This window comes from Ptychodera flava, chromosome 16 (genome assembly GCF_041260155.1).
Source record: "Ptychodera flava strain L36383 chromosome 16, AS_Pfla_20210202, whole genome shotgun sequence".
NCBI classification, from domain to species: Eukaryota; Metazoa; Hemichordata; class Enteropneusta; family Ptychoderidae; genus Ptychodera; species Ptychodera flava.
Window position 1 is genome coordinate 31,580,810 of NC_091943.1, and position 13,361 is coordinate 31,594,170.

Sequence of the window (13,361 nt, forward strand, 5' to 3'; positions counted from 1 at the left end):
AGTGTACACGGCTGCGCAGTAACATATCAGGCCTCTATCGACGAAGAGTTAATATATACCTAGAAACAAACGACAGATTGAAAACACTTCCAAGGATATCTAGGTATGGTTTGAAATCTGGTGAAATGTACTGACTATCTTTCATCGCCGCAATTTTACTGGTGAAGAAATTTAGTGGTAACACGGCTTAGTATCACAGAAATGCTTTTTTAAATATATTTTGCGTTGTATGAGAATTGTCCGCGGTATCTCGGCGAAGTGATTGTTTCAAATGGTTCAGTCTATAGGGAGTGTTGTTAACATACTTGTATGCCCCTCCTGTTAACATGATTACTTGAAACCACAGTTACGTGTGGTTCGATACATAGCGGCCGCCGTGTGGTATGCATAGAAAAATATTTTTCTATGCATACAATGCGGCGGCCGCTATGTATCGAATCACACGTAACTGTGCTTGAAACATATGAAAAGTTATGCATTTGACTTTTTAAAATTTCCTTCTGTCATGCCATACGAACTGCAAGTCTGCATATAACAATGTATGTTAGCAACACTCCCTATCAATGTTCACTAACTATACTATTGAAATGGTCGGACATACTCTTTACACCAGGCACGTAGACTTGTAAAAAGCTTATGTATTGTTGTTAATACGGAAGTAAAACGTAGATAGGAAAAAGAAACTTAACCGGCATATGGACATACTATGACATTTTGACTCCATAGTACCGCGTTAAAGGTGATGACATCGCTTATCGTATTTTCTTCCGTGACGTTAACGTGGCACCTGCAAGTTATTGCAGCAGCTAATTTAGAACAGCAAGCATCCATTTAGTTCATTGTATACGTAGCCCATTGGCCCGGATAACAAGGTCAACCGGCTAACGAACGTCAACTAAACCATGCAAACGCTTTAAATCGTAATTTATATATAGCTGTCGTAATCATCTCTTCACAAAAGTATTCGAATTCTGAGCCAGTGACACTTAGAAGTTTACATATGAAGGTCACTGTTCAAGAAAGGAAAAAGGAAATTTACATAGCCTGTATGATGAAAGGGGTGTGCCTGCCCAAGGAGCTGTTAAATGTCGTTCAAAAAGATTTTGACGTATCAAAAAAATTACCGTTATAGTTCCCTTTGAGTGCTGTAATTTTCCCACCCAAGTTTTAGCGTAATGTTTTACCAATTTTTATGATTTTTTTTTCTGTAATTGTCATGATAATTTTGGACTGAAGGGACACAACATTAAATCGGCTACAGGGTATTTATCACAACACAACATAATCAATCTGAAACGAAATCCAGTTTAGACCATTAACATGATTGGAACTAATTTGGGATAATTGGATTTCATATTTTGCAAATTTCTCAAAAGTGTTAGGTGCCGTATAGCTGAATGTTGCAATATTGCAAATTACTCATAAAACAAGTGTGTCATCAAAGAAATTAGATGAGGTTAAATTTGTAGATAAAATCGACATAACTTCACCATCCAATTATCCCAAATTAGTCCCGATCGTGTTAAATGAAGAAATTGAGAGCAGATGCACCCTCAAAATTTAATATACTTTTTTGAGCTGCCACCTTTGTGTGGGCTCATTTGAAGCTCGTGCAGTAAATAGAATTTTCATCGTCATAAAATTGAAAATTGTCTTTCCCCAGAGTTCACACGGATACCGCGGTCATTCATGTAAATATTTTGCGATCATTTGTTTCTGTACCATACTTTGCCGTAGATACCGGCTTTTCGTTTATTTCGAAAGAGAGTAGTTGAACGTGTCCTCGAGGGACGTTTAAGCAAAAAATCAAGTCTTTCACTTTCGAGGCACATACGGAATGATTGTAGAAACGCAATATCCAAGGCAACATTACGCTGAAATGGGAGTAATTCTCAACCAAGATATCGGTAGTTTTTCTCAAATAATTGATCTCTTTACTCGACAAAGTTAAAGAACAGGCCTAGGAGCTCATATTATACTCTTTACAATCTTCCATTATTTAATAATAGATTTTAAACATCTTGTTTGTTTCCAGGACAACAAAGGAATCAATTTCATTTGCAGAGAGTGGTAAAAGATTGAAGCATGGGAGGCATTTACTCAAACGTAAGTAAGGGATGGACCATTAGACCTTTGGAGGGGCGGGTGGTCACAATGAAATTGTGAAAATTTTTTTTTTACTATTGTAAATTTCTGAAATTTTTTTTTTCCAATTGAGATTAGCTGTGCAAATTTTTTTTTCAGAGTAAATTTCATATTTATAATTTTTTTTTAGTTCGTCGCTGTCTGAAGATAAAGAGGGCAAAGATGTGGTGTCAAGCCCACAAGCAGCCACGCAAGCGGTCACGGCGGGGGGGGGGGAGGTCAGGAGAGGGGTGTCCCCCTGCTGCTGTTGGAGCTTTTGAAAAATAGAGATTACAATGGTGTTATTTGGTGGCACTTGGGGGGTATTTTTGCGGGGGGGTGGTCAGGAGGGGGTGTCCCCCTGCTACCGTTGGAGCTTTTGAAAAATAGAGATTTAAATGGTGTTATTTGATGGCACTTGGGGAGTATTTTTGCGGGGGGAGGTCAGGAGGGGCGTGTCCCCCCTCCTACTGTTGGAGCTTTTGAAAAATAGAAATAAAAATGGTGTTATTTGGTGGCACTTTGGGAGCATTTCTTTCGGATTACACATCTTCCTCTGAAACATGGTCTTCTTGCTCCTCAGTAGCTTCCTATAGTTTTGAAAATTGACTATTTTGGTTTCCTGGCTTCCCTTTCTACTGCGTGGTGAAATGGCTACATGCACCCCACCAAACATCATGCATATCTCATGATTTACAATTGATTTTGACAAGCTGAGAAGCTAAAATAAGCTAAATAATATAGTTAAATTTGCATATTTGTGTTTTTAGAGCAATTGTTGCCCTTTTTTGATCAAAACATCTATTTCTCTGTAGCAGCATGTCCAAATTGATTGGATGTGTATAGATGTGTTGAAATTTCAATATTTGTCTTTTTAGGGCAATTTTTGCCATTCATGGTCAAAAAATCTGTATTCTCTGAAAGGGCTTGTCCAATTTCTTTGAAATTTGCTACACAAAAACGATTATTCATGCAGATTTATTCAGTATTTGCTATCGAGAAACTTTCAAAGTTCAACCCCTTTTGTGTGTTTTTGTGTTGGGATTTGTTGGATAGATGGCATTCTACGTAGTGTATTGTTGAATGTTAAAACATGTGTTGCTGTTGTTTTTTGAGGCTGTTTTTTGAGAAAAAAGAATTGAAAATGCCTTTTTAAAAACAAAATAATACATAATGACTTGATATGTTGTTTTATCATTATTGACGTGTTTCTACTTGTTCACCCATTCTTGCATTCATCATTGCAATAAAATGCTGTGAAAAAAATGAAACTGATGTGGCCTGCATCTGTTTACCTTGATCTTAAAAGGCAAATACAACTTTCTGTCTTGACAACCATAGCATAGTTTCAATGTTTTACCTAGTGTACCTGCTTGGTTTGTACGCAGGAAACAAGTAGAAAACGGGTTCTATAATTTCATAATTTTCAAGTGATCAGAATACAAAAGTCCTGAAAAGATAAGATAATCACAACTTCCAGTATAAGGGATACAGTCACTCTAAACGTATAAATTATAATTAAAAATGTGCCGGATGTACTAAAAAATACAGAAAGTTGCTTTCTGTCGGTAAAATCTAAAAAAAATTCAAAATTTTAAAGACTTTTGCAGATTTTTTTTTACGCCTTTGTCTTCTTATTATTTATTTTTATTTTGCAAACTAGTTTGAAGATTTTTTTTTCCTAACTTTCTGCTCTGAAAATTTTTTTTTCTGTTTTTGACCACCCCCTCCCAAGATCTAATGGTCCGTCACTAACTGACTGGGGCTAAACATTCTGATATTTTTAACTGTGTCAACAGTCACTTTTGTATAATAAATGGGCTGGGGGTTCGATATAGATAAGTCTGTCGGTAAGTCGTTGCCTAGGTTTGCATAATTGTTCTCATAATTCATGTACATGAGAGTATGTGTACATACATGTGTCTTTGAACTTAGTGAACTTGACTTATAGTAACAAAATAGTCAGTGACCGTCTGCACTATCTTATGTCTAGCCAACAAGTCCCATTTTACCCGATAATCAGCCTGACAGTTTCCTTAATTCAAAATATGTTTATCTGTATCTAATGTGAAGCGAAACTATTCAAACAAATACGGAAAAACTGTGTGAAGGTTCTCTTGCTGTCGACGACAAACACTAGCTACCTCCAGGAAATCGCTTAGAGTGTCCTCACTTTTCTATGCACACATAAAACGCTAGCCTATAAGGATTGTTATCTTGTCATGTTTTTTGTGCGATAGGAGCCAATGGAGGTAGGAGGCGCTGATTGTTTTAAATGCGCGCAAAGAACTTCCATGCAGTCGAGGGTGGCGCGACATTAAAATTAAAACGATTTACGGTAAACCGACACATGAGTTCCTCCTTGAGTTGTACTACAGAGAGAAGATTCCCACTGCAAAACACGTCTGCAGGATCTGCTTCTGGACTCCGGAGCATATCTTGAAAAAGCGTGAAGAGGAAGCCGACGCCGAAGCCGAAAAGACCCGGTCAGAAACCGAGATGGCGACACCAAAGGCACAAGCCGAAGGGGCAAAAGTTGACGGCGCGAATAACCAAGCGAGGGCTGTAATTGCACAGACCGATGCGGCCAAAACTCAGGCCTTGACAGCAAAAGTCAAACTTGTGAACTTGAACGCCGACTCCTCATCGGACATTAAGGCAAAACAAAAGATTAATAAATCTATTCTTCTCAATAGTCCTGAAATCATCGAAATCGAATGAGATGGAATTGCCTGAGATATGAATCGTAGTTGTGATATGATTTTCAATTATTTCATCTGTGTTTCTACTGTTGGTCAATTTTATTTATAGTGTTTACTCACGCTGTTATTCTACCCGAATAAAAAAAGAATACTAAACGGTATTTCACAGAGTCAATAATGTATCATAAAAGAGACTCGACAATATTATCTTATGGGAATTTGTCCGTGCAAGAAGGAGCTTATTTTTATACAAGAATTATTTTTATCGCTCCTGGAGAGTCATGGATATAAAAGATAATTTTAAATATTACGATCAAAATCCATGGATGAACATTTTACCGCAAACATTTATATATTTTTGTGCCTTGATATTTGTGTATCTTTTTGACACTAATGTTCAATATATAGTGTAAACACAATTTCAAGTATAATAGTGTAGAAACCTCTGAACTTGTGACCGGTTCATTGCTTATTCTGGATTGGTATATCCTTCAAATCGGACCAAAACGATGACATTTTGCATGAATTTAAATTTTGCATTTAAGGTAGTATGCGCCTCGAAAGTGAGACTTGAGTTTTTGCTCAAATTTTCCTCAAGGAATCTTTACACTATTCATTTTCAAAATTTATATTACTTTATGGACAAGAATGTGAGAAACGCAATTTGTGCTAAATACTGGAGTACATTACAAAGAAAATTTAGCCGACCCACTTACTTGAATGTCTTCCCGGCGAGATGTATCATACCGCTGTCACTTTACGTGATACGGCTTTGACCTGACTGCATCCTGGAATCATTCCGCACCGTATATACGCCCAGATATAACGACTGAGTTTTGTATTTTGTATTATATTTTAGTTATACATTACATTTGCATAGTAGGCAATTTAAAGAGTCGGAATAATCATCGGAGAGGGTATTCCATGACCTTCCGTTCAGCGTTATCGCTGGCAAAGTTCCGCGTCATATTACATAACAAATTCGATTACATGAATTACATGACAATTCAAAATGACCATCATTCCCGTGCTACCTCTATAGGGAATGTTTAATTTTCAAAAAATATGAGAGTAAAACTTTTCTTACTTGAAGAGCTGTAAACCCCCAAGAAAGTGGTAGATAGAAAAGAACTTGTAAAAATTTGAATTCTAACATCTGTTTTTCAGGTGCACTCCACCTTAGGCTTTAGAACAACAGAAATAGGGCTGGTCAAGTGTTAGAGCACAGACAAATAGAGGGACAGACTGGCAACGGGCATTGTTCAAGGCGTGAAGCGGTTACGTAAGCCCTCCATGTAGTCCTACACCTCGCCTCAGGTAGCTCTCGCCTCTCTTTTCCGAAGAGTGCCGACCATGTACCCTTCGGTAGTTTCTGGATTTTAGCCAATTTTTAAGCAAAAGTATGTTCGGCAAAGTTCGTGTTGTTGTTGTCGTGAGGCGCTGAGCGGAATTGGCGTGCTGGCGAAAACAGGAAAGTTTTGAGCTCCGGGAAGGTGAGTTTTACCATTTTAAAATATCCTCTCACATTTTTATGAATATATAATGAGTGTGTTTGAACCAAATTTGAAAGTCTTTCATCGATACTGTCTGCTTTTACTCAATGGTTTACGGTCATTCACATCGTCTTTTACAAGTTGGTCATGGAAGGACGTAATTATGAAACTGCTGGCGTGTTATGTTTTGATTCGCGTGAAGCAGTGTTTCTGCCCCGAGAGCTCACAAAGTAAGTATGGTTGCTACACGACTGGCAGCACGATGCCATCTCGTCATACTTTTCGCATAACCTCGTGCAATTATCAACCACAAACAAAGTCTCCAAAACGTCTAACACCTGTGAAGCTCATTTTAATATGAAAAGGGGGCCGACTTGCAGCGATTTCGAAGCTGTTATCCAATTGGTCGGCAGAATCTTACCTTTATAATTAAATAATACAAATAAACTCCCCAAGTTGCTGTGAATAGTGACAATCGACCAATCAGATATAACCTTGCAAACACGCTGCGAGTCAGCCGTGAAAAGGCCAGTCTACCGAGACGACAATTAAACAAAAGGCGTGCTATCTGTCCTCTATTTGTCTGTGGTTAGAGCAAGCTCTCTCCCTGACACAAGTGATACCCTGGGCCTGGTCATGCAGGACATTCAATTTTCACAAATACTTCTCAATCACTATTTCTTTAATTCACCACCAGTAGTTGAAAAAATAATTTTAAAAAGATTGCGAGTATTTATACGAAAACTTTTTCTTGAACGTTGCTTTGAAGTACTTGTACTTTAGACCATTGCAAAATCTTTCAAATCTGAAGTTCCCCAACCACCGATTACTATCAAAAACACTGAAGTAGACCTGACTGATATCTATGGCGTTTTTTAACAGATGTATTTGTTACCTAGCTTGAAAACTTTTATGGTAGCAAGTCCTTTTCAAATATTAAATGTGCTGAACGATCGTGGGAGAAGCAAATATCATCATTCATTTGCTAAATGAAAAGACACTAATATGATAGTGTAACATCCATCTCAGATCTTGAAAATAATTTTCTTTTCGTAATGAAGTATCGATATTGTTACAAATAAAATGTGAAATTGATTGTAAATCAAAATCATGGAAAAAAATTACAGGAAAATTCATAAAAGTTGGTAAAATGTTGCCCTGGTATTTTGACGAGGAAAATTACAGTGCTCAAAAGGGTTTTAAAGGTGAACTCGGTGCTATTAAACTGTTAAGTTACAACCTTTTAGAACTGCCCCCAACTTTCAATATGTGAATTCAAGTTATCTATTGATTTTTGACAGGTGTGTGAAATTCTTATTTTTTTAATATTTTGCAGATACTATTTGTAAACCAAAAGATTTGGTTTTTGTTTACCATACAAAGTAAATCGCTCATCACAAGTTCAGTGTGAAAATCAACTGTCCATCACCCAGAAGAATTTATCTTCTGTGTCTTGAATCTAGAGTATTTATAATGACAATCCTAATTTCCTTCCCTATAAAATGTATAACTAAATAATACAAAAATCCAAATACAAATGACAATTTTACTTCTTCGCTCCAGTATTGACGTAGTCAAGCACGGCATCTCTGAATCTGCAAAAATCATCCTTGGTAGTGTAGACATGTCCGGACAAGCGACACCAGAACTGTCCATCTTCAACATTGACAATACACTGTACTTTGTAAATCTCCCAGAGATCTTTCATGATGGCAATAGTTCCATCATATGTCATGGGATGTCTGTCGGTGTACGGAAAACCGATTGCTCTCATAAGCGGAGGTTGCATGTATTTGGGGATTTGTAAATGCTCCGTGCCCCAAGCTTTGGTCAGATTGTCTGCGGCCCATTCCACCAAAGGAGTGATGTAGCCGTACAGAGCATCCTGATATAAATTGAACAAACTTGCAATGAGGAAAAGGATGACTGAGATGTACAAGCGTTCCGACATTCAAAGCCCCCAAACGTTTGGCAACTTTCAAGAAGAGATAATCATTATTTTCTAGAGTGATTATGGTGCAATTGTGTCATTTTCCTGGACAGTGAATTCGACTTTTGCACTACTTTCACAGATCTTGCTCGTGTGGTCTATTCTGTCATACATTGGAATACAGTATTGATATGATGAAAGACTATCGTATATCCTGAATTGTCATCTGAACGTATTGAAAAAATAAGCACAATAACGATGGACAATGACTTATACATACCATACCCCCTATGTCATTGATAAATTTTAGACCATCGCCAGCAGTCAGGAAGACACTGTAGTCCCTAGTTCCTTGGGAAAAGAACTGTTGTCTCCAGTCTTTGTAATAGTTGTTTGAAGTGACAACTGGTCTGACAGTTTTCTGGTGTTTCGGATCAACCCAAAGGAAAGCACAGCGACCGGCCAAACACCATTTGTAGATATCGCCTGTAACATATATATATATATATATATATATATATATATATATATATATATATATATATATATATATATATATATATATATATATATATGTTAGTATACATTGTGACTAGAACAATTCAACCATCTGTTGTTTTGTTTGCTCTAAACTCAAATAATATTCATTTGTTGATATGTTGAAGCGTTGTTACCGAAAGGATCGTTTATAACAAGTGTGTTAACAAGAGTTGTGATTACGGTGGTTGTATCTACCTAGTTGTTTAGACTTAAAAAGGTTGAGTTTACAACTGTTGTGTTTACAAACGTTGCGTTTATGATGGTAAAATGGTAGCATTTACAAGGGCTGTGATAGTACAGATTGTGTTAACAAGGGTTGTGTTAACTGTGTCTGTTTGTAAAGGTTGGATGATTGTGTGTTAAGGGTAGTCTAAGGGTTGTCTATACTACAATTTTGTTTGTATTTACAAAGGTTGTGTTTATGATTGTTGGGTGGTTACCTTTCAAAGGGGTGTGATTTGAAGGGTTGTGTATACAAGGGCTGTGTTTAATACGTTTGCTTTGAAAAGGGTTATGGTTTACAAACTTAAGGTTGTGCGAACCATAAGCTGCATAAGTATTCTTACCAGCATAGTAATCAGCCCCTATGTCAGGTACATTGAGTCTGAGTTGTCCAGGCGCATGCGCACCATCTATGACCACTTCAACTCCTCTACTGTGACACAATTCAACCAAATCCTTGACTGGATTTACATAAGTCATGTAACTGACGATATGGTCAATGACAGCCAATTTTGTCCCAGGGTTGGCATCCAGAGCTGCTCTGTATGCATCTATCACTTGTTCCTTGTTCCTGATTGGGAAAGTGATCTTTACAACGCCAACTTTGTCACAAGTGGAAAGAACGGATAAAGTGTAAGCACAGACAAGAAAAAAAGTATAGCACGGAGGATATAATTTGAAAATTTTATCAATGAAATATCTTTGGGCATGCAACCATTCAGGGGAAAAATCAGATGTAGATATTTCTTTGTCGTGTCCGAGAGGCGAGGACTGCGCGAGAAAAGACCATAAAGCAATGCCGAAAAAAGGCGATCTACATATGATTGTAATTAAATCGTCATTTGCACAAACTTGATGTCAAAGAAGTCGACTTTGCTGAATCTTATATTATAAGGTCCATGTTTGAATGGAACATTGTTTGAACGATGGAATACAATTCGCCAAGATCAAGGCAAACCGAAAGACCTATCTGAACCAGCTTTCTATTAAATAGTATAAGCTCATGTGTTCACAAGAGTGAGCTATTGCCATATCACTGTCTGCCGATCTTCTGTACGGTTGGTGCGATTCCTAAAAATCGGCATGTAATCTGTTACAAAGGGTCAGTAGGTGAATGACATGAACTACATGGGTTTTGATTGGTGTGACTGGCAAACATTCTAATTTGTACCATAATGATATCAGAGAAAAAAGGACTTAAATCGAGAATGACGGTACAAAATATGTTGCGACTAGCTTCAAATATGTATCATACAAGGGTATATAACGTAAATAAAATTTTGTAATGAGGATGACATGGAATTTGATTGCTAATTTGGATATTTAATGAACTATTGCAATTAGGACTTTGAAAGTAAGAAATGCCACATGGATCAGAATAAAATCTGGTAGGTAATCGCAAGAGTTATTTTGTGGGAGTGATTTGCATAATTAATGATAATTTGCATAATTAGTTGTCTCGAAGTAAGATAGTCTCAGAATAAATTCATCAAATCTGATGAATCTTGCGACAGATATCGATCGTAAACGCATAACACAGTTTCAATGGTCATCTAGCAGTTTCATACAAATGATTAGCTGTGGGTCCATAGGTGTGGGATTTTCAGACGGGATTTCTGCCTTTTGCGGGCTAGTTTTGACTCTTACGACTTGTGGTGGCGGGGTTTAAAAGTCGTTAAAGTCAAAACCAGCCCGTAAAAGGCAAAAATCCCGTCCGAAAACACCACAGCTGTGGACCCACAGCTAACAAATGATATGCTCATCTCCATATTTAATGAACTTTATACAATTAGGAATAGACGTATGGAAGGACTTGATCAAAGTTAATTAAAACTTGCCATATATGGTGATGACACAAAGATGTAACAGCAGTGAAGAAAATGTAACCATACCATGTCAATTTGATTTGCTAATGAACATATGGATGATATGTAATAATTGCTATGGTAACTCACCATTTTCTTCACCGCCGCAGATATCATAACAGGTAAAACTGATGGCAGGAAAGGTCAAATTTGTAATGAGAATACTATCGCCAGGTTTCCATTTCTTAGATCTTAGTATACCATTAATAGCTGTGATATAAATATATGCATTCATATTAAATATGTTAATAGGAAAATGAAATCGTCATTGTTACAGAGTATTTAAATAACAATAAGAGAATGCTTTTATGAAAACCAATGTCACGTTTGTGTTTGATTTCTATGAGCAATTACGACTCTATAGCTCAAGTGGATAATATTCTATAAAGGCAAGGCTCCATGGGTGAAGGTAGACTTGAATTGTCATGAACGTACAACTCTCGCCTTTGATTGTTTCAACTGGCGTCATTTGGAGAATAACTTACTGACAAGGTACTGTGCTGCAGTGCTGTACCCAGTTAAAGTACACTATAACCTTAACAATGATTAACTTCTCGATAATTCAGGACTTAACCTCTTAGTTTTAGTCGTTAGTTTTAAACACCGGTATACTTGTTTGAAAACAAAATGGCTGACTTCACACTCTTTTTGTGTAGTAAAAGAAATTTGGAAAATACCTAGTAGTATAGGCAGACTTCAAAGAATGCAATGAAATACATTTAGCACATATACACTGTAAAAATTATTCTAGTTTCAAATATTTTTGGTTTTCTCACCTGTAGTAACGTTATTTGCAAATGCTAAATCCTTAGGGTCGGCACCAACAAAGTCCCCGATTGTTTTCAAAGCATCTTCATAGTAAGTGGGTGTTCGGTGTTTGTAGAAATAATCTGGAGCGCGCTCTGCTTCGTCTTCAAACCTGAAATTTAAGTTTGACGGTGATTTAAAAAAAAAAAACACACATGAAAATATTTTGAATTAAAAAATGCAAATATTGTCTGACTCAGGAAACAAAGAGGAAAATTTGTTGAATGAGAAAGTATGCGTGTATGAATTCTGCTAGGGCTCAGACATCAAACGTACTATTTTCTCGGTCTTTGATCAGTAACCGTAAACATGCATAAGCACGCAACTTTTTTTCGAAAGCGATAGCTGAAAAGTTGTTCAAAACTTTTCCCTCATTGCCAAACCATCTTGCTACCTTATGACAGTATTACACCGTACAAGAACCATGTAGTAAGCACCGCATTGAACGGAAAATTTACTTAAAAATAATTAAAAGTTTATCAATGCTCACATTCGGAATGTGACTCGAAATGCAATTATTCTTTGAAAAATCCCTCAATTATGTATATTGAATACTGTACATACACCAGCATATGAGATTATACTAGAAAGATATATTCATCGGTTGTTGAAATTTTTTTCACGGAATGCAGATTTGTCACACAGAGAAACAAAATTGGATTAGAAAAAATACTTTTCACTGCTCAAATATCTACACCACTGTGAAAAACCATTGTAACCGTGAATAAATTCAATTCGTTCACATTGGTTGTAATTTTATTACAACAGAGGTGTAAAAAGCTAGAGTTTCCTTCACTTAAACGAATAACAGTCATATCCTTGGATAACCCATTTAATACAATCAAGCGTGATTTTATGTTTTTTTTGACATTTCATGGGAGCTGTGACGGTGTATAAGATAAAAAAAGCTTTAGTAATGAAAGTAAAAAAAAATAATTGAAGTATGTGACCATGTCAGCCAGTATCTTTGATTTCTGCAGCTTCACAGAATATTCTTTCATTTTCCCCCGATTCCACTGATCCGATGGTTGTACCATTATATAGGAGAAAGTACCATGAGCATGCTCGGTTTAACCATATTGCATCATGGAACTGTATAGTACACACAATGTTTCTACACTGACTCATGCTATATGAGCATTAAATAAGTGTTTCCACTTCATTTAAAATAATGCTGTGCCGGCACATATGAAGGTATATGTAGTAGCTCAAACCCCTAACTGGGACCACCAACTGGGACTCCCAGTTGGCTCAAAATGCACTCTAGGACCTGTCCCAGTTGGCCTCAAAGACTAGTCCCAGTTCACTTCCAGGACCGGTCCCAGTTAAACTCTGCAACTGGCCACAGGGGTGAACAAGGATGTAGATTAACTGAAACCATGATATAAAATGAGAAAGATGTTTCCCACCCCACTATAATGTGTTTTTTTGTAGCAATAGTGTGCATTTGTTTTGTTCCTGTTCTGTGTGTTGACGTAAAAGTTGTATATGTTGTTTGTGTGGAAGAGCTAAAATCTCCCATTTTCATTCTAGGACAGTGTGGTCTCATTTCAATTCTGGGACTCATAGTTCCATAGAGCTATGACAGACATACAGATGAAATACAAAACAGTGAGACAGCAATTAACATTTGCTACTGTACATATCTACTAGCTATCAATGAAGTTTTGAAGCAGTG

General features: G+C 36.9%; 1 protein-coding gene and 1 long non-coding RNA gene across 3 annotated transcripts in view; one reads left to right on the forward strand and one right to left on the reverse strand.

The window, feature by feature from the left end:
- LOC139114594 (uncharacterized) lies at positions 1 to 5,054 on the forward strand. Its single transcript, XR_011547906.1, has 3 exons — positions 1 to 103; positions 2,036 to 2,106; positions 4,365 to 5,054. It is a non-coding gene; the product is annotated as an uncharacterized lncRNA (long non-coding RNA).
- Positions 5,054 to 13,361, reverse strand: part of LOC139114593 (uncharacterized) — a 23,922-nt gene continuing 15,614 nt past the window's right edge. Inside the window, exons 3-8 of one of the 2 annotated variants that reach the window (XR_011547904.1) lie at positions 11,653 to 11,795; positions 10,967 to 11,086; positions 9,356 to 9,613; positions 8,530 to 8,735; positions 6,849 to 8,204; positions 5,054 to 6,692 (exon numbers count right to left, since the gene is read on the reverse strand). Coding sequence is in view for 1 of the 2 variants with exons in the window: in XM_070676407.1 (XP_070532508.1) it covers positions 7,866 to 8,204; positions 8,530 to 8,735; positions 9,356 to 9,613; positions 10,967 to 11,086; positions 11,653 to 11,795 (1,066 nt within the window). In the remaining variant the exon portion in view is untranslated. Of the gene's footprint in view, positions 8,205 to 8,529; positions 8,736 to 9,355; positions 9,614 to 10,966; positions 11,087 to 11,652; positions 11,796 to 13,361 lie in introns of both variants that reach the window. The other variant, XM_070676407.1, reaches the window with a different exon arrangement.